We start from the raw sequence: 26753 nt of genomic DNA on the forward strand, positions 1-26753 counted from the left end.
AGTAGACACTAGGCACACATATGATGCACATGTATACACCGTTATATATAAAATAATAAGCTTAAAAAATACAGTAGCAAACCAGTTGTGGTGGCCCACACCTAAAGACGAGAAGTTCAAGACCAGGCTGAACTACATTAGACTTTGCTTCACAAAATCAACAGTTAGGCATGATGGAACACAGATGAAGCTAGAAGCAGGAAAATCAAGAGCTCAAGGCCATCCTTGAGTCTACACCCATACCATCCCAAACAGGACCATTTTCAGTTACAATCTGAGCTCAAACAATAACAACAAAAAACCTGTCTCAATAATATTAAAGAGAAAACTTGGGGACGGCAGATGGGTCAGTGGTACGGAGCGCCAGCTGTTCTTATGGAGACCCTGGCTTCCAACCCCAGCACCCACCCACACAGCAGCTCATAGGTCCTGTAACTCCAGGTCCAAGGACACCAGTGCTCCCCTATAGCTTCCTTCCACAGGAACTGCATGCATTAGGGCATTTAACATGCAGGCAACACCAACACATCAAAATAAATAAATAAAACGTTTTTGTTTGTTTACAAAACAAGGTTTTTTGTGTATGTAGCCTTGGCTGCCCCAGAACTAATTCTGTAGATCAGGCTGGCCTCAAACTGAGAGAGATCTGTCTGCCTCTGCCTCTGCCTCCTGAGTGCTAGGGGGTTAAAGGCATGCACCAGCACCACTTAGCTTAAATAAATGGGTCTTTTTTTAAAGATTTATTTATTTTATATATATATATGAGTACACTATAGATGCTTACAGACACTACAAGAAGGCATCAGATCCCATTACAGATGGTTGTGAGCCACCATGTGGTTGCTGGGAACTGAACTCAGGACCTCTGGAAGAGCAGTCGGTGCTCTTAACCACTGAGCCATCTTTACAGCCCTTAAATAAGTGTTTTTAAAAAGTCAAAACTGGGGTTTAAAATTGCCAAAGATTAATTACATATCAGCAGGAGGCTATACAGACTGGAAATACAGAGCAATCACATCCACTCACAAACTCTTGTCTACAGCACTTCCCAAGGAAGGCTGGAACAAGGGAGACACACAACAATTTCCTCTGGTAATGCAGGCCTGAAGGAGGAAGCTTGGGCATCACTGAAGGAAAGGTGTGGAATCCCAGAATTTGATCAGACATGATTTTTAAATGCTCTATTGGTCCTATTTAGATAAACAGGAGAGAGAGAGAGAGAGAGAGAGAGAGAGAGAGAGAGAGAGAGAGAGAGAGAGAGAGAGAGAGATGCTTTATGGTTTTTGTTTTTTAAAGTGGAGGGGGAGCGTGGTGCTACCTACCTATCTACGGTAGACGGGGGCAGAAGCAGATGGAGTGGTCTGGGATAGCTAGAGCTTTACAGCTGATGAGGAGGCAGATAAGGAAGAAAGAAAAAAAAGTACCCCCAGGGAAGGGACCCCCTAAAATAATTAAAGAAAGGAGGAAAAAAAAGAAAGAAAAAATTCCTGAGCCAAAGATCCATAATAATAAAGCTCTCCTTATGATAGAAATAATACGAAGCTCAAGGGAGAAAAGAACAGGGAACTCTTCAGGCTCAGACTACCAAACAGCAACTAAGGCTACGGTGAAAATTGTAAAACAAATAAAGTCATAGTGGAAACACAGTGAGCACTCACTTCCCCAATACAGTCTTAAAAGTCATAGTATAAGGCTGAGCATGATAATGCAAGCCTTGGATCCCAGCACTTACTTGGGAGGCAGAGGCAGGTGGATTCTATCAATTTAAAGCTAGCTTGGTCTACAAAGTAAAACTTTTTCCGAAAACAAAACAAAACCCTATTTAAAAGCCTATGATGCTGAATACATGACTAACAGCATGTGGACTTTTGTTGAAGATAGATTTCTCCTTAAAAGAGGCAGACAGCCTGGTCTACATATTGAGTTCCAGGACAGCTAACACTACATCTGAGAGAGCCAAAAACAAACAACAAAAAGACACAATATAGTGCTCACCTGAGCACGAGGAATCACTTGAGGACACACAACCCTGCCAGACAATGAGGGTAATCAAAGGCCTGCCTCACTCTTTAACTAAACACACTATGTGCATGCATCTGTAAGAGCAAGGACACACATGTGAAACCCGCCAACACTGGGTAGCCTCTGCTATTGCTCTCTCTTGTTTTTGAGATCACCAATTTGGCTGGCCTGGCTGGCCAGCAAGGTCCAGATGTAGGGGGTTGGTCTGCTGCTGTTATGTATTCAAATGCTAAATAATGGCCCCCAAGATCTGGTTGTCCTCCCCTATGAGGGGACACTCACATACATCAAATGATGTATTAACTTGCTCCCCAAGTTAAATGATCAATAAAAGGCTAAAGCCTGTGACTGGGCAGTAGATAGAGTAGGCAGGTTTTTAGTTACCTGGCTGTGGGTCCCAGGAAGAGACAAGGAGAAATGAAAGGGCAGAGAGAGGAGAAAGCCGCCATGGGGTGAGATGGACCGTGAGCACATGTCCAGAAGAAACAGCAAGTAACAAGGGACATAGGGCTGGAATGTGTAAGTTCAACAGATTGAAAACCTGCCCAATCTAGGCTTACAGATTGTAAATAGAATATCTAAATTAGGGCTGGAGAGATGGCTCAGTGGTTAAGAGCACCGACTGCTCTTCCAAAGGTCCTGAGTTCAATTCCCAGCAACCACAAGGTGGCTCACAATTATCTGTAATGGGATCTGGTGCCCTCTTCCGGTGTGTCTGAAGAGAGCAATGGTGGTGTACTCATATGCATAAATAAATAAATCTTTAAAGAAAAAATACATGGCCTGAATTCTCATTTCCTGTCTCAAAAGACAGGAGGCCAACCTAAGTTATATAAATTATAGAGTATACTAGGATACATAGTAAGACTGTGCCAACACACACACACACACAGTTTATATGAAGAAAATCCTAGTAAAAAAAGTGAAAGAGATTAGGAAGTTCTAGCAATTAGAATCAAAATCCAATTTGAAAGAAACTATTACACACACACACACACACTATTTTATAAATAGCATGCAAGCCTAGAGTCACCATCAACACTAGAGCAAACCCCATCCCGTGAGCTGATGAACCTCAAAGGTCGTTTCTTGCTTCCTCAATTCTACGGAACTAGATGTACAAGGTTCTTTGCATATCCCTGTGATACTCTACCTACCATTTCTAATAATGAGTGGTTAAAGGCTTTAAAATTTAAAATTAAGTCTGACACATAATTGGGGGGAGGGGGTAGCTCTCTTATAAACTTGACAGCTGGAAAATTGTCAAAAGTAGTTGCAACCTGATCAAAATTAGAACTGCTGCCAGCTTCGAGTGGTGGCGCACACCTTTATCCCAGACTTGGGTGGCAGAGGCAAACAGGTCTATATGAGTTGGGGAGGAAAAAGACAAACAAAACACCGAGAGAGAGCAAAGCCATGACCTGGCACTAGCAGCATCCCACCAAACACCCCACGCTCATACAGGGCAGGACAAGATAGGAGCTGTGTGGGTTTGAGTCCAAGGAGCAGCTTGCCACAGGGCGCGCGCTCGTGTGTGTGTGTGTGTGTGTGTGTGTGTGTGTGTGTGTGTGTGTACAGACGTCTATCTATCCAAACACTGTATCACATTTAAATCACTAATCATTTTCAACATATATAAATGATACAGATGTTAGTATGTAAGCTTGCGGCACTGCGGTGTTCACAAGCAGACATTTGTTTTCTAGCTATACCAGCTGAGAGACCCCGAGAGAAATAATGTCATAAGAACAATATGTACATTTGGTGCATATATTATTTTCTAAATATCATTATTGTATAAAAGAAAACCTAGCTCCTTGGAGAAAATCATTCTACTGCTAGACCACCAATGAGTGACAAACACATGCTGTGTGAAGAGTAAAAAAAAGGCTCGGAGAATGATAGAAACAAGAGACTATAAACAGGCAGATTAATGAGGTGCCATCAGCCACACAGCAACATAGTATGAACATCAAAATAAATGAAGATTCTACTAAAATAAAATAGACACAAATGGGACTGTAGCTCATATGCCAGAGTGTTTGCTTAGCGTCACAAGAATATCCCCAGAGCCAAAACACGGCATGGTGGTTGATGCCTGTAATTCCAGCATTGAGGAAAGAAGCAGAAGGATCAGAAGTTCAAGGCCATGGGGCAGAAGAGGTGGTTAATAGTTAAGATACATGCTGCTCTTGGAGATGACCCAGGTTCAGTTCCCAGCACCCACATCAACCAGCTCACAATCACCTATAACTGCAGTTCCAGAAAATCTAAGACACTGTTCTGGTCTCCATGAGCACAAAACATACATGGTGCAGAAACAAGCAGGCATATACACACATAAATAAGAGTAAAGAAATCAAAATAAGTATTTTTTTCAATGAAGTTTGAGTTCATACTTAGCTAGTTAGCATACGAAACTAGCCTGGTATACATGTGACTCTGTTTAGTTAAACAAAATATGATAGTATGACATTAAGCCCACACTATAATTGGGTGTTTTATTATAATAGAATATAAATTGAAAAATATAAAAGAAATTTTAAAATTAGTCATGAGTCACAGCAATAAATTAAGAAAGTTATGGAGGCCAAGATGAGTAAAGGGCAGCCCAGAGAACAGAGTGCTCACACACCTCACAGCCCAGAGAACAGAGTGCTCACACACCTCACAGCCCAGAGAACAGAGTGCTCACACACCTCACAGCCCAGAGAACAGAGTGCTCACACACCTCACAGCCCAGAGAACAGAGTGCTCACACACCTCACAGCCCAGAGAACAGAGTGCTCACACACCTCACAGCCCGGAGAACAGAGTGCTCACACACCTCACAGCCCAGAGAACAGAGTGCTCACACACCTCACAGCCCAGAGAACAGAGTGCTCACACACCTCACAGCCCAGAGAACAGAGTGCTCACACACCTCACAGCCCAGAGAACAGAGTGCTCACACACCTCACAGCCCAGAGAACAGAGTGCTCACACACCTCACAGCCCAGAGAACACAGTGCTCACACACCTCACAGCCCAGAGAACAGAGTGCTCACACACCTCACAGCCCAGAGAACACAGTGCTCACACACCTCACAGCCCAGAGAACAGAGTGCTCACACACCTCACAGCCCAGAGAACAGAGTGCTCACACATATTACTGCCCCACAACATGGTATTGGATACAACAGGATAAAACCATCCAAGTAGAAAAGAAACTTTACAGACATTATTTTAACTAAGGATAAAAGTAAGACTGCAAGGAATCAGAAAAATTGGAATCAGTGTGCCACCTGATAAGATGAAATGAGAAAAATACAGAATCACTTCTGTGACATTCCTTACAAAACTGTCATACACTAAACTGGAGCAAACATCAAATCCAAACAGAATGATATTCTATAAAATAATCAAAGACTACAATACTCTAAGTAACAAACTAACAACAGTAAAGGAAAGATTAAGCTACTATTTGAGATAAACAGATAAAAGAGACAAAATCAAACTTCAAATATTTTTGCATGAAACACATTTCTGGGAAAAATGAGAAGAAAAGAATAATAAGTAGTAATAATATACCACTAACTTTCTGATTTTAATAGTTACAAACGCATACATAAAATACATAAAATAAACAAAATACATAAAATAAATATATTTATTTTATTTTGTAGTGCTGGAGGCACTGAACTGAGGACCAGGCATATACTAGGAGACTTTACACCAGAGCTATTTATGCTAGAAATGAATGAATGAATGAATGAATGAATGAATGAATGAATGAATGAATGAGCAAGCAAGCAAGCAAGCAAATATGCCCATCTTATAGGGATATACAGTTTGGCTTAAGAGGAAAAACTCTGTACTTCTTCCAGAGCCTGTAAATAAACTTGATTCTATTTCAAGATTTGTAAGTAAAACTCGTTTTTAAATGAATTTTAGAAGCACTACAAAATAAATTAAATAAATAAATGTGTATACATTTGAGTTCAGATCCTAGCACCCATATAACAAGTAAGGCATGATACTGCGCAGACCTGTAACCCCAGCACTGCTGATAGTGGAAGAGACAGGAGGATTGCTGGGCCTTGCCTAGGTACCAGCCTAGCTAAACAAGTAAAAGAAATCAAACAAACAAAAAAAAAACCCTAAGCTTCCTGTTCATTGAGAGACCCTGTCTCAAAGAACAATGTGGAAACCAATAGAGAACAGCCAATGCCTTCTTCTGGCTTCCTTGACACACACCTGCACATATATGAACATAAACACACACACATACAGAAACACAAAATTTAAAATTATTTAAGAATATATAAACTTCCATAAAGAAAGCTATTCTGTGATTATCATCTGGCACACACCTGTAACCCCAACCCTCTGGAGATTGAAGCAAGATTACAAACTCAACTGCTGGGATACTAGAGACCTGTCTCCACAAAATAAAACAAGCCAAAACAGAACCCCCAGAAGAAAAAAAAAAGAAAAAAAAAAGAAAGAAAAACACTTTCAAGAAATAATGTTATAATAAAAACAAGGTCAATTAATCCACCCTTGGGGGGGGGGGGGACTGAGAAAAGAACTTACAAACAACAGCACTGGGACTGGAGAGAGAGCCCAGTGGTTATGACGACTCAGGTTCAATTCCCAGCACCCATATGGCAGCTCACAACTGTCTGTAACACCAAGGTCTGATACCCTCACCCAGAAATAATTGCATGCCAAACATCAATGCAGTTAAAAACAAAACCAAACAAAACCAGCACTCTTAATGATAATAAAGTCACACTTAACATAATTACTTAAGAACTGCTCACATTCTAAAAGAAAAACTTTATGCAATAATCAAAGTTCCAAAATACGCATACCCTTTTGCATGAATCCTAACAATATGAGATGAGCCCCTTCCATAAGAGGCTGCTCCACAGGAAACTGAACCTAGCAATACTCTACTATACACTAAGGATCCAGGAAATGGTACAAATATTTATTGACACAAAAATTCAGGATTATTCAGGTTCAAATGCACAGAAAACAATAAGTAATATGATCTAAATGTTTTATAAGCAAGTATGTGAGATATAAAAAATAAACAAAAGTCAAGAGATTTAAACAGGAAAATTTCTCCACATTTTCAATGTTTTAAATAAATTATAACTTAATCAAAAGATTACTGTTAACTGTATGAAATCTGAAAGTTAACTGTAGTAGGGTTTTTCCACAGAAGCAGCATGCACTTCCTCTGACACGGTGACAGTGCCTGAAGACTCTGGTTAACAGGAAAGCCAGACAACGCAGTGGCAGCGACAAACAACAATGCAAATGAGCAAATAGCAAGGTGCTTCTATTTTAACACACAGGGGAAAGGAAGGAGGGAAGGAAACGTGCGTATGTGTGGGCGTGTGTTGGCATGGGGGAGGGGGGGGAACGCAAGTGCACATAGGGTCTCAGTATGTTATCTAGGTAGGTCCTGAACTCCTGTATTCAACTCAACCTCCTGCCTTGGGAATGCTGACAGGAAATATGACTAACTCAAATCTAATAAAATCTTGGTACTTTACAAGGCACGAGGTCAGTAAATATTCAAAGACAAATGTGTATTGAATAATTAAGATGTTCTGAAAACATCAATACATACCTAAATACAAATAAAAGAGACAGGTTTGTTTATGGTCTTTACAATCTTATGAGCTTATGTTAATACTGTAGCTCAAGATGGTAACTATTTTTCTCAAAATGTCTATGAAGTTAGAGAAAGGTCTTAATGTTTTTAAGAAATAAAAACAAAAATAAAACCCAAAACAAACAAACAAAACCCACCTCCTTTCTATCTCCTAGTTTCAGAATGAAAAATGCAAACATTAAAATGACATCCACTGTACCTTATTATAACGATCATGTGGGACAGACTGTAAAACGATTGGCTCCATTGTAGATACATTGGCAAATTGTACCTCTGGAATATAGAGGGCACAAACCACATGAGCCCAACCTAAAAATAAATAAATACACAATGTCATTCTTCAAGTTTTACCAAAAATAAAATTACTGCCTGTCTTAAGATCTCTTAAAATGACTATTTAAGCAAATGCATAACAAAACTGTAATAAAAATCTGGCTACTGCATTATTTATGTAATAACTGTCTTCCACTCACTACTGGTGCAAAGGATTCCTAATCCTGGCTGCATCTATTATGCACTCAACATAAACAAACAGAGCACTTCAGAATTCAGGTGCTGATGCTGACACATGAGGGCAGACTGAATTCACACTAATACTACTTCTGAAACCCACGGTAACTTGAAGAAAACAGGATGATAATTCCAAGCACTCTAAATACTCCAAGACTAAACTAAAAGGAGGGTCTCCATTTCCAGGTCAGCCAACACTACACAGTGAATTGAAGATCAGACCACACTATAAAGTTAAGACTTTAAAAGAGGCAAAACTAAATAAATACTTAAGTGTGAAAGATAGATAGATAGATAGATAGATAGATAGATAGATAGATAGATAGATAGATTTGTATCTCTCTGTGTACAGATAGATATATGGATATAATTCATTAGATAGTAGTGCCCCTGATTACTATGTGAAGCTCTAGGTTCCATTCTCACTTCTGCAATAATTTATTGCTTAAAACTTCAAGTTTCAAAGACTGGAAAAGCAGTTTAACTGCAGGCCTCGTAGACACAAGGGTAGGGTCGATCACCATCAAGAACAAAAAGGAGGGAAAAGGATGCTTAATCTTACTAATCTTAAATGTGATGTATTAGTTGATAAGATATTTTCAACATTTTGAATGTTCATATAATGGCTGCCATTTTTCTATATTAAATCTTCATCTGAACTATTACCAGCTGATGTTAAAGTTTCTTTTAATTATAAAACGTGTGACTGAGGGCTGGAGAGAAGGCTCAGTGGTTTAGAGCACTGGCTGCTCTTCCAGAGGTCGAGTTCAATTCCCAGCATCCACATAGTGGCTCACAACCATCTGTAATGGGATCCAATGCCCTCTTCTGGTATGTCTAAAGACAGCGCCAAGACAGTGTACTCACATACAATGAGTGAGTGACTGACTGACTGACTGACTGACTGACTGACTGACAAACAACAAAAAGTGTGGCTGAGGCGGCTAAAAGGCCCATGCAGCACTAAAGAGTTGCTGGTAAACTGGAAAAAGATGAAATTCCAGGAAGGTGGGGTACAACACAGAGAAAGGCAAGCAGAATCATTATCAGACTAGAAGCTACGACTAAAAACTAACATGCCCTCCGGCAAGAGCACTCTTAGACCTTAACCATCTTCCCCTCAGTGAACAAAGCAATCCTAAACAAGAAGAACAATGTGCATCAAATACATCTTACACACTATCTCTGAAGGAAAGGAAGCTTTCACAACTTAGTCACAAATAATGTCCATAATTTGCTAATTACAATTTTCAGGATAAAAAGCACAAATGAAATCCCACAAAATTAAGAAAATCAAAACAAACCTAAAATTGAGCTATCACAAAATGTTTATTATAATCAAATAGATGTATATAAAGCAAAATGACTCAGTGCAAAAGGTGTTGCAAATCACCATAAACCAACAAACAAAGGTACTTTCAAACACCAAAGCATCATGTCCCTCAAAATAAAGCTTGAATTGGGGACAGGGGAGGGAGAGGTATATATAGATACTTTCAATGGATACTGACCATAAACATAAGCACTTATATTGAAAAACACAGCCTGGGTGTGCTGGTGCATGCCTTTAATCCTAACACATGGGAGAAAGAGGCAGGCAAATCTCGGGTCTGTGATCTAAAGACCAGCATGGTCTACAAATTGACTTCCAAGCCAGACAGCCTGGATCTATGAGACAGCTCCAAAGATAAACATAAAGCACGAAGCCTGGAACAATGGTTCAGTGGTAAGAGCACTTGCTGCTCTTGCAGACAACCCTGGTTTAGTGCCTAGTACCCACCTGACAGCTCACAACTGTTCTTAACTCCAGGACTTGAACACCTTTGTCTGTTCTCTGCAGTATCAGGTGTGTATGTGGTTATGTGCATGTACATACTTGCAGGAAAAACATACTCACTGCAAATAAGAAAGATTATAAAACATGGCCAGGTGAGCTAGCCCACGATTGAGAGATGAAGATGAGAGCAAGTCTACAGGAAGCAGGGGAGGGAGGGAGGAAAGGGGGAAGAAAGGAAAACTAAGAGTTATTTCCTCAATGGTAAGGATTAAGTACACTGATACAAATTATCCTAACAAAATAAGATCTGTTTCCAAAAACCTTAACCATATCCCAGACAAAGCTTAAAAATATTTAGAAGGGTAAGGCATGGGAAGCATCACAGTGGTAATCCATCCCTATAGAGCAAAGGTAGAGAGAGAGCCCAGGCCTTGAGAACATGAGTGTAAATGTAAGCATATGAACACAGACGCATAGGGTGCAAAATATCCAGATTTATACCCCCCAAAAATGGTAAAGGAAGCAGGTGCAAGGGTAGGTACCACACCAGAAACAACAAAACGTACATAGAAATTATTAAATTCACTTATTAAACTTTGGAAAACAGTGAAAGGTTTGCCAAAACCAAGCACCTACCAAACTAACAAAGGGGCAAAAAAGACGGGAGCTCTTTGGGATCGTCCTTTCAATATATGAATGCTTAAGTCAGGAGGTCCTAAAGACAACGTAATATGTGAATGCTTTAGTCAGGAGGTCCTAAAGACAACTTAATATGTGAATGCTTTAGTCAGGAGGTCCTAAAGACAACTGAGTTTCCAGTGTGGAGAGATTCTAGTCTCTGATGGCAGAATAACCAGAACCAAGTTTTATGAGCAAAGAACTATGTCTGTCAATTCTTCAAAGGTCTGAAAGCTAACCAAGGACTGAAATGTGTCTGTCTTGCACTCTCTGAGTTCATTCAAGAAAAAAAGCAGCCCATAAATTCAACCCACAGATGCCTGGAGGAAAAGAATATAGGTGAAACACATGACTAAGTACCAAAAGCCTACAAGGAAAAACTAGAGGTCTCTGGCCAGCTGGCTTACGTAGAAACACTTGGATGTGCTGGAGGATGTGGAGAGTCACACACCTGCCTGAGGCAGGACTCATCTTCTAAGTGTAAGGCCTAAAAAGTCCCTCAATGGACCTCTGCTAGAATCTAAGTATGGTACAAACGAAAGTGAGAAGGAAGGAAGAGTGGGATAGACTGGAAACAAACACAGAAAATACAAACACAAAGAGATGGTGTTTCTTTTTTAATTGCCCCTCCCCTCACTATTTTCTCACTTAGATGCTCAAGGAAATAAATCATCAAAACATTCACTGAAGAGTTTTCATCAAGTATAACAAAAATATACGATTACAAGTCAATAAAAACAAAAAATACAGCACGCAACAAAACCTAAACTTTAAAAGGCCCATTATAACATTCAATTATATACAGTTATTGGTTTTAGAATACTTAAAATAGATCACAAAGCATAGCACCCTACTACTGAACTACAGCCCCAAAACATACATTTTAAAATAAGTTTAAAAGTTTATAAGGAAAGCATGCAGGCCCAGGGAGATAGTTCAGTAGCTAAAGTGCTTGCTGTGTAAGCTTAAAGACTTGAATTGCGGTCCCCAGTGCCCACATAGTCATAAGGTGTAGCAACACATGGCTGTCTTCTGCTGGAAAGCAGACAGGAGTGAGAGTTGCTAACCAGTCAGTTAGCAAATCAATGAATCCCAGGTTCCATGCAATACACTGTGCAGAAGTAAGGTAGGCAGAGGAGGACAAGTACTCAACATCAACCTCTAGGCTTCACACTCATACATTCACAGGTATGTGCATACACAAGCTTGCTCACGTGCAGGAGCGCACACACACAAAAAACATGACTCATTTACAGGAGATATTAACAGAAACTCTTCATACAAAAGTATAACAGTGTATTTTTTAAGTAAAGACTTCAACTGAACTGTCTTACACATTTACAAAGAATTACATACTGATAAAGAAATAGAAGTTAAAAAGAATCAAACAAAAATCTTGCCTGGCAGTAGTGGTGCATGCCTTTAATCCCAGCACTTGCGAGGCAGAAGCAGGAAAATATGAGTTGCAGGCCAGCCTACTCTACAGAGACAGTTATAGGACAGCCAAGACTATAAAAACACCCTGTCTCAAAAATTAAAAAAAAAATAAAAAATAAAAATAAAATGTAAGAAGAAACTACTAACCGTATTTTCAGTTGACAGTACAGTCAGACATAACATTTTGATAAATGACAGACACTCCATATATACAATGAATCCCAGGTTCCATGTTCCCGTAAGATTATTTGAAAGGCAAATTTTTCTAGCCATTACAAGACCCTGCCCACTACATTATTAACATGTTTATAGTAATGCTTGTCTGAACAAACTTACTATACTAGCATTCAATATGCTGCCCACATGCAACTGTGTATGTATATAACAATATTTACTAGTAATAAAAAATAATGCTGCTGGCTAATGTGTATACTATATTTTTAGCTATTTTAATTTGTTTGCCTTCTATTTGCTTTTAAAAACAAAATGTTAACTATATATTCAACCAGGTCCTTAAGAAGGTATTCTAAACACCCAGACACTATTATGGATACCCACAAGTGCTTGCTGACCAGTGCAGGAAATTACTGTCACCTGGGAGGCTCTGCCAGTGCATGACAGAGGGGACATTCTCAGCTAGCCGTGGAACTGAGCACAGGGTCCCCAATGGAGGAGCTAGAGAAAGGACCCAAGGAGTTGGAGGGGTTTGCAGCGCTATAGGAGGAACAATATGAGCCACCCCCAGAGCTCCCAGGGACTAAACCACCAACCAAAGAGTACACTTGGAGGGACCCATGACTCCATGGCTCCAGATGCATACGCAGCAGAGCCTTGTTGGACATCAAAGGGAAGAGAGGCACCTGATCCTGGAAAGACTTGATGCCACAGTGAAGGGGAATGCCAGAACAGGGAAGAGGGAGGAGGTTGATTGGGAAACAAGGGGAAGGGTGATGGCTTATGGAATTTTTTTTTTGGGGGGGGGGACCAGGAAAGGGGACAACATTTGAAATGTAAATAAAGAATATATTATCTAGCAAAAGGAAAAAGAAAAAAGAAGAGAAGAGAAGAGAAGAGAAGAGAAGAGAAGAGAAGAGAAGAGAAGAGAAGAGAAGAGAAGAGAAAAGAAAAGAAAAGAAAAGAAAAGAAAAGAAAAGAAAAGAAAAGAAAAGAAAGGAAAAGATATACTAAAAGGCGCTGCTACTCCGAATCCTAACAGCTCCATGTCTCTTTGGCAGCAATGGTTTCTAGTGTTTTGGGGTCTGTTTTTTTTGTTTGTTTGTTTGTTTTGTTGTTGTTGTTGTTCTCTGCAGTACTAACAACTGGATTCAGCTCCTCACTCATGCTAGGCGAGCACTCATCAATAAGCTATAGTCCATGAATATGTCTGCCCTAAAGACCTTTCAGGGAGATGGCATGTGAAGGGAGGATATACTGATATGGATACCCCTGAACTCATTATGGAGAACAAGACTAAGGTTGTGTTGTTTTTAAGTTTCTCTCTAAATAAATAAATAAATAAATAAATAAATAAATGGATAAATAAATAAATAAATAAATAAATAAATGGTTTAACAAAGAGAAAGAGAGAGAAGATAGAGGATGGGTAAGGTGTTGCACAACTTCAACGCTAGCACTTAAAAAGACAAGCAAGCCTGGTATATACACAAGTCCAGGTCAGTCAGAAACACATAGTAAAACACAACCTTTCTTTAAATAAAAAAGACCTTTTACCCTGGCGATGGTGGTGGAGCACGCCACCATCACTGGCGGCATCACTCAGGGTAGAAGTACACACATCTCTGAGCTCAGGGGCAGCTGGTCTACAGAATGAGTTCCAGGACAGCCAGGGTTGCAGAGATTGAATTTACTCACCAAACACAACTTCAGGTCTCCCATCCTCACTAAGTACCCTGTACAAATTGTTAGTGTATATTTTCTTTCTTTAGATTTTTAACAACTTACCACTGTGCTGTATTTATATTATTCAGTAGAATAATAATATATGTGTTTGTAACCTAGAGGCAATAAGCTACATCATATAACTTATGTATGTAGTAGACTATATGTCTAGGTTTGTACAAATACACTCATTCTTTTATGACCACATGTAAACAGTTAAATAATCAACTTTTACCAATAGTTTTAAAACTAGAGAAATCAGTGAATTGCCAAAGTTTACAAATGAAAGAAACCAATAAACAATAGAAAAATTTAAATTATTTAATCACTAAAATTAATTATTCAAATTGGAAACCTTAAGAAAATGAATTTGTTACTCCTACCAAATATTTAAAGATTATAAAATTTCAGTTTTACAGAAATGCCTCCAGAAAAAGAATATTTCCCAATTTGTTATAATGCCACTTTAACACTAATGCCAAAAGCTAAAAACAATGTAGGAAAGTCACTCTTTTAATCCCTTATGAACAGGTGCCAACTTCTTTATTCATTTACCCTCCAGAAATCAGTATCTTTAACAAAATGTTAACTAAATGAATCTCATTATTTTAGAAAAATAAGCTTATTTTACTTTCAAAAATAAACCAGTGTAATTCCTAACAAAATAAGGGAGAAATACTTTATGTCTATCTTAACAAGAGAGAGGGGAGGAGGGAGGGAGGAGGGGAGAGAGCACACCTATCTTTGTAGATACTTAATTTCTATAGTCTAACAAGCTCATGCTATATGTTAAGAATGATACTGATATACAAAGGGTAAGTACTTTAATCCAGCCAAGTATTAACAGTTCTGTAATCCTAGAACTCATGAGGCAAAGGTAGGGAACTGCCACACATTTAGGCCAGGCTGGGCTATGCAGAAAATACACAAGGGAAGGAGGGAGGGAGGGAGGGGGGGAGGGAGGGAGGGAGGGAGGAAGGGAGGGAAGGGAGGAGGGAGGGAGGGAGGAAGGGAGGGAAGGGAGGAGGGAGGAAGAGAGGGAGGGAGGGAGGGAGGGAGGGAGGAAAGAAGGGAGGAAAGAAGGGAGTAAGGAAGGGAGGAAAGAAGGGAGGAAAGAAGGGAGGAAAGAAGGGAGGGAGAGAGGGAGGGGGAAGGAAGGAAGGAAGGAAGGAAGGAAGGAAGGAAGGAAGGAAGGAAGGAAGGAAGGAAGGAAGGAAGGAAGGAAGGAAGGAAGGAAGGGAGGGAGGAAGGGAGGGAGGAAGGAAGGGAGGGAGAAAGGAGAGGGGAGGGGAGGAGAGAGGAGAGGGGAGGGGAGGAGAGAGGAGAGAGGAAAGAGAAGAACAGAACAAAACACAACAGAACAGGACAAGACAAGACCGGAAAGCACCAAAACAAAAACAGACAGAAAAAAGGTAGAGAGAAGCAGACACACTACTCAAGGAAACAGAACTCAAAAGTGGAAAAGAAAACTAAAAATGGGGTAAACCTCATCTAAAATGATGGAAACCGAAAAATATTTTTCTGAACATTTACAGTTACTTTACCATCTAAGCATCATTAATCCAAAAATCCAAAATCTAATCTAGTCCTGTAGCCCCAGTCCCTAGGAAACAGTACTCAGTCCCTAGTAACCACAAATGAAGCAGGTGTGGTGATACACACCTTCATCCCAGCACTCAGTAGCAGAGACAGACCTCTGGGAGTTTGAAGGCTAACCTGGTCTATATAGTGAGTTCCAGGACAGCCAGGAATATATAGTGAGACCCTGTCTCAAAACATAAACTAAATCAAGGTTTTAAGTAAAAGAATCTGGATCATTCTACATAAAACAGCCAATGCTTAAGTTTGCCCACAATGATGACAACGTGAATTCAGAAGATGATTTAACTACACATACATGTGTCCATCTACAATCCCAGAAGACAGAGCAACGAAGCAAGAAGATGGTGAGTTCAGGTTAGCCTGGGTCACACAGTGAAACCTTGTCTCCAGTTAATTAATTATATCACTACTAACATTTTAGTAAATAATATTTAATAAAGTAATATGAACTACCCAATAGTTTGAAATGCTATACCATTCCAGTTTTCAGTATTTTTTCAAAGACTGTACTTACCCCCATTATCTGTTCTTTTTAAAGCTCCATCTTTATGGGGACACAGCTCACATCTCTATTTAAAGAAAATTAAAAGTAAAAAAAAAAAAAAAAAAAAAAGGAAAAGGAAAAGGCAATGAAGTTTTTTTCAGATCACCAAAACCACATCTATATATAGGAATATAACTTCGAAACTAACAAAAATAGAATACCATTTCTATTCATTGCCACTAGAAGAATTCCAGAACACTTTAACAAATTCACAAACTGCAAATTACTTGTTTTTAAAAGATTATTTTTGAATGTTTTACATGTATGGCTAGGCATGCATGCATACCACATGTTTGAAGGTATCCATGGAAGCCAGAAGAGAGCAGCTGATCCCCTCCCTGGTACTAGAACTATGGGTGGCTGGGACCTATCATGTGATTGCTGAAAACCTAACCCAGGTCCTCTGCAAAAACAGCAAGTGCTCTTAAGAACTACTAAGCCATCTCCCCATTGTTTAAAATATCTTAATGAATTTTCTTTTAATACTAGATAACAATTTATGTATGCATTAAAACTCTGCAGCCCTCTCTTTATTTTTTACATTACATTAAAATCAGATATATTGGTTCAAACCTGTCATCCCAATACTTGGGAAGTTTAGTCAGTAGTACTTACATGAATTGAAGCCATTTGGTCTACACAAACAAGCAAAGTCCCAAATTTCCTATTAGTAAAACCAAAGTCAAGTATGGTGGCAGAGTAACAAACTTCTTGGGATGTTGTAGCAGGAATATCAACAGTCTAAGAGTTTTGAGACCATCCCAGAAAACATGCAAGACCTACTTGGAGAGGGGGAAATGGGTATGGCAGCAAGCAACAGGACCTTGCCACTCAGGAGGCTGAAAGCATTACCATGCTCAAGGCCAGCAAGAAGTACTAGGAGACCATCTAAAAGCCCTTTAAACACAGGCCAGGTTACAAGATCTGGACATCTGACCACAGGCTAACAGAGGCTCGAATTACTGTAGTCAAGTAGGCCTTGGTTTCTACTACCATCAAGAAGCAGCCTGAAGGGTGGGAAAGATGGCTCAGCAGGACATAACACTGCTCTTCCAGAAGAGTCCAAGCACCTATATCAGGTGGCCCACCAATGTCTCTTAACTCCTGGCTCTAGGGGATATGACATTTTCTCCTGATCTCTGCAGGCATGTACTCGCATAGACACACACATATACATGCACACTCATACACACACAAAAATGGCAAACAAATGGCTGTATGGAAATAAAAATAAATCTTAAAATACATTTTTTTCTTTTTAATGAAGAATCGGCTTGCTAAGCATGGTGATGCACACTTGGGAGGCAGAGACAAAGGAATGTCTTGAGTTCAACCCCAACTTGGTCAACATAGCAAGTTCCAGGCCAGCCAGTGCTACATAGTGAGACACAAAGGGAAAGTTCTTTAAAGTAAAAGGTACTGGGCCAGTTTTGGTAGGCCTCAACTGTAACACCAGCACTTAAAAGGTAGAGGGGTCAAGAGGAATTCAAGATTACCCTCAGCTACATAAATCTGAGGCCAGCCTGGGCTACGTTACATAAAGGCCTATCTCAAAATTTAACAAGAAATGTAATTACAATCAGCTGAACATTTTCTTTTTAAAAAAATCAATAGTGAATGAATTTAGACTTCTGAAAGTAGAAGCCTGTGAGAGGAGCAACCTGCAACGATACTGACAAAACTACAACCTCTGGAGAACACAAGTGCGAACTGAATGAGATGTGTGGCACATAGAAATAAAAACATCGAGAATCTATACTAAGTGAAAACTTGAGAAGAACCAGCATGAGAGTTTGGATTTTTTTTTTTTAATGTTACCCCGAAGGCAGGACAGGGCCAGCCCTGAGAAGCCCCTATATCATAACACCTAAGAACCATAGCAAGGGGCTCAAAAGATCTTCAGTGTAACATACATCTGAATCCCAACTGGGGCAAACAGGAGACTATACTTAAATATGTAATCAACCCAAATCTTTCGTTGACCTTACAACACACATACACAGGGCAATCCACTAACCCAGCTCAAACTGAGAAGTTTAAAACAGCTATTCAAAATACGTACAAGATGGTTTGAATCCAAAGAATCAACCAAGTCTGATTTTTAAAAAAGTCAATTTCAGGGGTAGAAGACATCCCAGTGGACAAAGCGCATGTAAAGGTGAATACTGAGGGCCCACACAACATTCAAGGTTACCTATCCTCTACCTCCACACACGCATCCTGGTATGCATATGCCTGAACTTACACAACACACACACAAATAAAAACAATTTTATTTTTTTTTATTTTTTGAGACAGGGTCTTATGCAAATGCTTATCTGGCATCTCTTGACAGTCTGATCCTCCTGTCTACTTTCAGGTGCTAGTTCCATCCATCATGCTTAGTTTCTGAGGTGCTAGGATAATGAGTAAAAAATGACTACTAAATTACATTACCACCCCGCAAAAAATCCACTCCTTCAGAGGAATACAATAGAACATGGCCTTGTCAACAAATAAGATGTTTGTGAGATGATCTACATTACTTGACCTGTAAAGAACTAGGGGGGAAAAGGCTAAAAAAGGCTAAGCATTGTCAAAACAAAAGGATATCAATGCCAACTCCAGATTTACCCAGACTTTGGAGGTAGCAGATTTGAGGCCAACCTAGTCTACATGTTGAGTTCCAGGATAGAGGGCTACACAGTGAAACTAAACAAATTGAATAAGTAAAATGCACATGAAATAGAATGAAAATGTACCTGTAATAAACAGAATGAGAAATATCAACAAAGGAAAAGTTAATAACAGAATGGAGCTAAAGATGTACAGATATAACTTAGAAGCATGTACAAGGCTCGGAGAAAGAAAGAAAAAAAAAAAAAAAAACAAATACAAATCAAACCTGGCCCGGTAGCACAGAGGACACAAAATCAGGAAGACTGTACCAAGTTTGGGCTAACCTGTACTATATGGAGATCCTGTCTCAAAAATAAAGCAAAGCTAGAAATGATGTAACTGGATGTGGAGAGCCGCCTAACACGTGGAAGGTTCTGCCTAGGTTTGGCATTGTAAAAACCAGCACTGCAGAATAACAAGAGGAGACGGAAGAAGGGGAGAGGTAGAACTACAATATGGAGAAAAAGAAATGTTCAGAGAACTCAAACCCAAACAGAACAGAGGTTAGAGAACACACAACAGTGCAAACCTGTACTCTCCACACTGGAAACAAGGACAGAGGACTGCACAGAGCTCAAGCCCAGCCTGCTCTACAAAGCACTTTCCAGAGCAGCAAGGGCTACAGAGGAAAACCCTCAAAAACAGAGAGAGGAGAGGAGAGGAGAGAGAGAGAGAGAGAGAGAAAGAGAGAGAGAGAGAGAGAGAGAGAGAGAGAGAACGCACAGACAGACCAAGACCCAAACGAAAAATGTGATAAAGTATTGAAATAAAAAGCACTCACTGTCAACACAAAATTATATATTCATATATCCATTCTATATCCGCAAATAACCAACTGTAATGGCCAATCACCCAGAAGCCTCTAGCACAGGTGTGGTAGTAATTGTGAGGTGAGAATTCTCAAACAGGTGTCCCCTATACTAGTAACTGCAGGGGGGGCAGGATTATATATGTTGAGTTAGCCAATACTCCTGGATCTTCCTTCATTTTGTTCAACATTTATTTCACAAATAAATAGTTAACATTAAAATAGTAAGCAGAATTCATCAGCAGCAAACATACTTTGTAAAAATAAAGGGGAAAGACTGGCAAGATGGTTTAGCAAGCCTAGTCAGCTGAGGTCTTACCTCTGGAAACCATGTAAATATGAAAAGATAGAACTCCAAAAATTGGGGCTGGAGAACTCCAAAATGGCTCAGCGGTTAAGAGCACTGACAACCATCTGTAATGAGATCTGACGCTCTCTTCTTGTGTGTCTGAAGACAGCTACAGTGTACTCATATACATAAAATAAATAAATCTTTAAAAAAAAAAAACTGCAAAAATTGTCCTGTGGCTTCCACATGCTCGCTGTGGCACCCGCATGTGCCCAGCACACTCAACAACAAACAAAGTGAGCCACACAAGATAGTTCCAGAATTAAGGTGTCTCTCCAAACCTCACAACCTGAAAATAAAGCAAACCATGGGACCCGCATTCCTAAGAGAACTGACTCCCACAACAGTTGTCCTCTGGCCTCCACAAGCACACTGCGGTATGTGTGCACCCAGACAATACATATAGAATTAATTTGGGTAAGTAAATAAATGTGATTAGAATTTTTTAAAAAATGGGTCTAGAAGATGTGTCAGTAAAATGTTTGTACTGCACGTAGAAGAATCTGAGTTCAGATCCCCAGTATCCCTATGAAACATGTTGGGTATGACAGCACCAGTCTAGATCCCTGCACTGGGGAAAGGGATCCTGGGAAAGAAAGACAGTGTTTTCAGACTCAGAGGATAAAATTTCCTGTACATGGTGATTAATAACCATCTGTAACTCTACAGGCACCCTGCATACAAGTGGTGCACAGACATACAAGCAGATAAAACATACATACACATAAATTAAAACAATTTTTTTTTTATTTTTGGTTTTTTCGAGACAGGGTTTCTCTGTATAGCTCTGGCTGTCCTGGAACTCACTCTGTAGACCAGGCTGGCCTCAAACTCAGAAATCTGCCTGCCTCTGCCTCCCAAATGGCTGGGATTAAAAGCGTGCGCCACCACCACCCGGCTAAAGCAAAACTTAATAACAACAACAACAAAAATATTTCCAGGTCAGCTTGAGCTAAACAACACCCTGTCCCAAAAGGACAAAAAAATTCAAACACTAATAAAACAAAACACAGTAATATCAATAGCTACAGAAAAATTATAAAATTCCTGTTGTACCTAAATTCAAAAAGATTTGAAATAATCTGAATCCAACAATATATTAGAGATTAATACATCACAAACATGTATCCTATAAATACAAGATTAATGTAACATTTGAAAACAAAACATACAACTTATGAAATATTTTAAATGTATCATCTCAACACGAAAACAACACTGAAGGAAACAACGCTACTGACCACCCCCAAGCGACTCGAGCACTGACCAGGCTCCTCCAGTCAGCCTCCCAAGCGCTGGCTCTACAAACAGAAACCACCACACTAGAGGTCTTCCTGCTGGTTTTGCCCTAGAGGTCAAATCCAAAGCACATGCTAAGCACCAGAACCTGCTACACTTTTTTTAAAGATTTATTTATTGTATGTAAGTTCACTGTAGCTGTCTTCAGACACCGTAGAAGAGGACATCAGATCTCCTTATGGATGGCTGTGAGCCAACATGTGATTGCTGGGATTTGAACTCAGGACCTTTGGAAGAGCAGTCAGTGCTCTTAACCACTTAGCTATCTCTCCAGCCCAACCTACTACATTTTTTTTTAATCTTCTGACTCTGAAAATACTGTCTTTCCCAGAGCTAGCTAAATCTTAAGAGACAATAAACAGCTTTCATGTACAAACCAAAAGCCCATGCACACCCTTAACTTTCTCAGCCTACCGAACCCTAGGACATTGTATTCCCCTACCTGAGGTATCCTAGAAACAAGTACAGACCAACTAAAGAGCCCTAGAAAGAAGCACAACTAAGCAATCCTAAGCTGTTCACCTTTATTCTCCCGTTTATTCCCGCTGCGACATGGCCAACCCCAGCCAGCACCACTAAAGGTAATGTTTTGTGGCATGGCCTACCTCTCCCTTCTAGTGACTAGTGAATTGTAAAAATCTTCTCAATGGCAATATGTCCTGGCCTGTTGAGACATTTCAAATAATAAAATCTATACTTGAAAACAAGATGATTAATAAAAAGCCAACACCATGCTGGGCTTGGGGTCATATGCCTTTAATCCTTGTACTCTGAGACAGAAAACTCCAAGTTTGAGGAGTTCTACACAAATGAGTCCTGCAAGGGATAAAAATGAAGATTATGGACTGAAGAGATGGCTCGGTGGTTAAAGAGCACCGACTGCTTTTCCAAAGGTCCTGAGTTCAATTCCCAGCAACCACATGGTGGCTCACAACCATCTGTAATGGGATACGATGCCCTCTTCTGGTGTGTCTGAAGAGAGAAACTGTGTACTCACATATAATAAATAAATCTGGGGCTAGAGAGATGGTTCAGCAGTTAAGAGCACTGTCTGCTCTTCCAAAAGTCCTGAGTTCAAATCCCAACAACCACATGGTGGCTCACAACCATGCATAATGAGATCTGATGCCCTCTTCTGGGGTGTCTGAAGACAACTACAGTGTACTTACTTACATATAATAAATAAATAAATCTTAAAAAAAAAAAAAAAAGGAAGATTATGTCTCAAAAAAATCAATTCTGGGCTGGAGAGATGGCTCAGCGGGTAAGAACACTAACTGCTCTTCCGAAGGTCCTGATTTCAAATCCCAGCAGATGCCCTCTTCTGGTGTGTCTGAAGACAACTACAGTGTACTTACATATAACAATAAATAAATAAATCTTTGAAAAAAATCAATTCTAAGAATAATTAAAATTTCATTTTTCATTTTTTATGTGTATATATTAGTGTATATATCAACACACTAGAGAACTGCAAAAACTAGCCAGTAATCCTTGCACTGAAGAGAAGTATAAGATCAAGGCCAGCTTGGGTTATATTTTAAAAAATAAAAGGAGAGGAGGGAGCTGGAGAGATGGTTCAGCGGTTAAGAGCTCTGGTCCTGAGTTCAATTCCCTGCAACTACACGGTAGTTCACAACCATCTGCAAATCCGATGCCCTTGTCTGGTATGTCTAAAGACAGCTACATATGATCATATTAAAGTAAAATAAAATAAAATAAAATAAACACATAAAAATATTTTTAAACACAGGGCCAAGGCTGGTCAAATGACTCAGCAGGTAAAGGTGCCTGCTGACAAACCTAATGGCCTGAGTTTGATCCCTAAGACCAGAGTGAAGGGAAACAAAACAGACTCCCACAAATTGTCCTGACCACATACACACACACACACACACACACACACACACACACACACACACAGATACAAAAGTTCAAACTGTTAATGTCAATTCTAACACTGATCTACAGACCAAAGCAAATATCATCTCATTGATGTTTTGGAGGAAATAGAAAAGGTAGTATGTATACAGAATGTGAATTTAGACTATATATACTTTTAAAGAGAAAAATATTAAAAGACTTGCAATTTTAACTTTAAGATTTATATATACTAAAGTCACAAAATTTGGAACAGCATGATAAAACTAAGGTGAACAGACCAACTGAAGGTGAAGTTCTGCAAGAGGGCCGCAATTATACAACATGTCGTACAAAAGCAATGCAGTGAAGAAAGGGTTCATTCAAAAGTAACTGCATAGCCATATACAAAAACTGAAACCTAAAAAATATAATGTGAAATGTGTCACAGACCTAAATATAAATTAGCAAAAATAAAAAATGTAAAGGAAATTACCTTCATGACTTCGGGGTTAGGCAAAGTGTCTTAGCTCACAGTAAGCAACAACTATAAAAGAAAACACTGACAAATTAGACTTCATCAGAGTTAAATATTTCTGCTTAAGGGTACATTATGAAAATAAATAGGTGAAACTATACAGATTTGAGGATGTATTAAAACATTTCTCTAGCAAAGACCACTATCTCCAACACATAAAAATCTTATACAAATTAAACTCGATAGAGAAATTAAAGAAGCTAAAGCTCTGAGTGGACTCTTAGAGCTGAGGTCAACACACAAACCACAACATGCTCAAAATGCTCAGCTGTGCACGATGACACCCCAGTATCACAAGGACATGACTTGCAATCAAGATGCGGTGAATAAAAGGAGCTTGATTCAGCTTTCGTATATGAAATAATAAAAACCTAACAAAATGAATAAAACAACAGCACTGAAGGTACTAGACAAGAAACAACACAATGATACCTGAGAGACAAGAAACATGACACAGCCACAAAAGTGCCCAGCTTACTGCCTTGGGAGAGTTTTCAGGCCGAGGAACAAGGAGGAGGAACTCAGACAGGGCCTGTGGTCTCCCCAAGTTGAGGAAATGGAGCTGGGAGTCCAAGGAAGCCAAGGTGGCTAGAGCTCACAAGGGAGACCAGCACTGAGTAGAGAGCTGGAGAGAGAGAGAGAAATGAAGACATCTACAAAGGCTCATTCCAGAACTTTTAGTTGAACACCAATCAGCACTTACATATGAGGGCCTATCAACAGTGACAAGAATCAGAGGGAACCAGGGTCAACATTACACAAAGTGACTAATACATACTCCCAAAAGCCAAGGCATCACATCAGTGGGGAAGAAAAGAAAAGGAGTGGGCTGGAAAGACGGCTCAGTGGGCAACACGAATAACCCGGTTTCAATACCTGGAACCCATGTGGAAGGACAGAACTGACCCAAAAGTTAAAAAGTTGTCCTCTTTCCTCCAAATACTCACTGTGGTATATACATCCTCATACACAGAGCCAAACATACACATACACCCACCACCACTACACCCACTATACCCACCACCACTATACCCACTATACCCACTATACCCACTACCACTACACCCACCACTATACCCAGTACACCCACTATACCCACCACCACTACACCCACTACACCCACCACACCTACCACCACTATACCCACTACACCCACCACCACTACTACTCCCACTACACCCACTATACCCACCACCACTATACCCACTACACCCACCAGCACTACACCCACTACACCCACCACCACTACACCCACTACACCCACCACCACTACACCCACCACTACACCCACCACCACCACTACTATACCCACTATACCCACTATACCCACCACCACCACAACCACAGGAAATTTTTATAAGACTAATACAAAGGCAAGAAATTCTATCCTGTAATGAAATAAAAATTAATCAAACCAGTATTAAAATGCAGGTAACTATTAGATAAGTTCATTAAAACAGTTATCGTAACTAAATTTCATATAAGCAGAAAATATGAGGAAGCAAACAAGTAATTAAAGTTTTAAAAATTTCAAACACAGTACTACATGCCTGTCATGTTTAAATATGCTTGGCCAAGGAAGTGGCACTATTTAGAGGAATGGCTTTGTTGGAGTAGGTGTGTCAATGTGGGTGGGCTTTAAGATCCTATCCTAACTGGAAGGTCAGTCTTCCACTAGCAGCCCTCAGATAAAGATGTAGCACTGTCAGCCGGGCGGTGGTGGCGCACGCCTGTAATCCCAGCACTCTGGGAGGCAGAGGAAGGCGAATTTCTGAGTTCGAGGCCAGCCTGGTCTACAGAGTGAGTTCCAGGATAGCCAGGGCTATACAGAGAAACCCTGTCTTGAAAAAACCAAATCCAAAAAACCAAAAAAAAAAAAAAAAAAAAAAAAAAAAAGATGTAGCACTCTCAGCTACTCCTGCACCATGCCTGCCTGGATGTTGCCATGCTCCTGCCTTTATGCTAATGGACTGAACCTCTGAACCTGTAAGCCAGCCCATTAAATGTTGTCCTTATAAGAGCTGTCTTGGTCACAGTGTCTCTTCATAGCAGTAAAACCCTAAGATAATGCCTATAATCCTAGCACTTGAGATGAAGAGACAGGAATATCTGGAATTCAAGGCCAGCCTAGACTACCTGAGACTTTGTTTTAAAATAAGTAAACAAGGGGCTAGAAAGAAGCCTCAGGAGGTTAACAGCACCAACTACTCTTCCAAAGGCTCTGAATTCAATTCCCAACAACCACATGGTAGCTCACAACTACCTGTAACAAGACCCGATGCCCTCTTCTGGTGTGTCTGAAGAGAGTAATAGTACACGTGAAATAAATTTTTTAAAAATTGACAAAAATTTGAAGTTATAAACATGAATATTGCAAGGCTTAACAGAAAAAAATGATTCGCAGCATGTAAAGCCTAGTTATGTTTGTTTATTGGATGTGGTGTGGTGCATGCGTTGAGCGCCCCATCCAGGTCAGCACGGAAGCCAGAGCATACCAGGTGTTTCCTCGATGGACCTCCATCTTAGTTTTCTAAATAGGGTCTCTTGCTGAACCTTGAGCTCACCAACTAGCTAGACTATCTGACTAAAAACGGAAGATTCCATTCAGTGCTGGGACCAGCATTCCTGGCTTTTTCCCAGAGTTCTGTGAATCCAAAACTCAGACCCTTATGCTAACACAAGCACTTAGCCGCTGACCCATCTCCCCCATCCTCATGGAACAATGTGAAACAAAGTAGAAGGAACTTTTAAAAGTGAACTTCAGTTAGCTTTACAATGTCAAAAGGCTGAATGTGTAGTTAGAGCCATAAAGAAGTAATTACAGAAAAACTGGTTTAAAAAAAAAAATCACATGTGGACATATGGAGACCCTGTCTGAAAAAACAAAAACAAAACAAAAAACAAAACAAACAAAAACAAAACCACCTCAGGTCCACCCCAGGCATGTTGGCTCCCACCTATAATGCCAGCAGCAAGGAGGCAGAATCAGAAAAGCAGTGCCAATTTGAGGGCAGTGTGGTTTCTGTAGAAGGCTGCAGCCCAACAGGACTGCAAGAAGAGATCCCTTTCTCTTCCAAAGTACCTGAACTCCAGTCCTATCA

The 26753-nt window shown here is 39.9% G+C and overlaps 1 protein-coding gene and 1 long non-coding RNA gene across 17 annotated transcripts in view; both read right to left on the reverse strand.

Moving 5' to 3' along the window:
- Mllt10 (MLLT10 histone lysine methyltransferase DOT1L cofactor) overlaps positions 1-26753 on the reverse strand; it is a 135469-nt gene that overhangs the window by 82236 nt on the left and 26480 nt on the right. For 8 of the 15 annotated variants that reach the window (XM_052157595.1, XM_052157594.1, XM_052157598.1 and 5 more), the window contains 2 exons: positions 16111-16165; positions 7893-8002 (listed from right to left, as the gene is read on the reverse strand). The exons of 1 other annotated variant lie outside the window; for it this stretch is intronic. In XM_052157595.1, coding sequence (XP_052013555.1) covers positions 7893-8002; positions 16111-16165 — 165 coding nt within the window. Of the gene's footprint in view, positions 1-7892; positions 8003-16110; positions 16166-23610; positions 23662-24084; positions 24195-26753 lie in introns of those variants that run through there. 6 more of the 15 variants (XM_052157602.1, XM_052157600.1, XM_052157606.1 and 3 more) reach the window with 4 other exon arrangements.
- LOC127665162 (uncharacterized) lies at positions 4618-5262 on the reverse strand. 2 transcript variants are annotated; one of them, XR_007973326.1, is made up of 3 exons: positions 5106-5262; positions 4850-5009; positions 4618-4817 (listed from the first exon to the last, which is right to left on the reverse strand). It is a non-coding gene; the product is annotated as an uncharacterized LOC127665162 (long non-coding RNA). The 2 variants fall into 2 exon arrangements; XR_007973325.1 differs by having other exon boundaries at positions 5042-5262.

The sequence above is a fragment of the Apodemus sylvaticus genome, chromosome 14 (assembly GCF_947179515.1).
Source record: "Apodemus sylvaticus chromosome 14, mApoSyl1.1, whole genome shotgun sequence".
NCBI classification, from domain to species: domain Eukaryota; kingdom Metazoa; phylum Chordata; class Mammalia; order Rodentia; family Muridae; genus Apodemus; species Apodemus sylvaticus.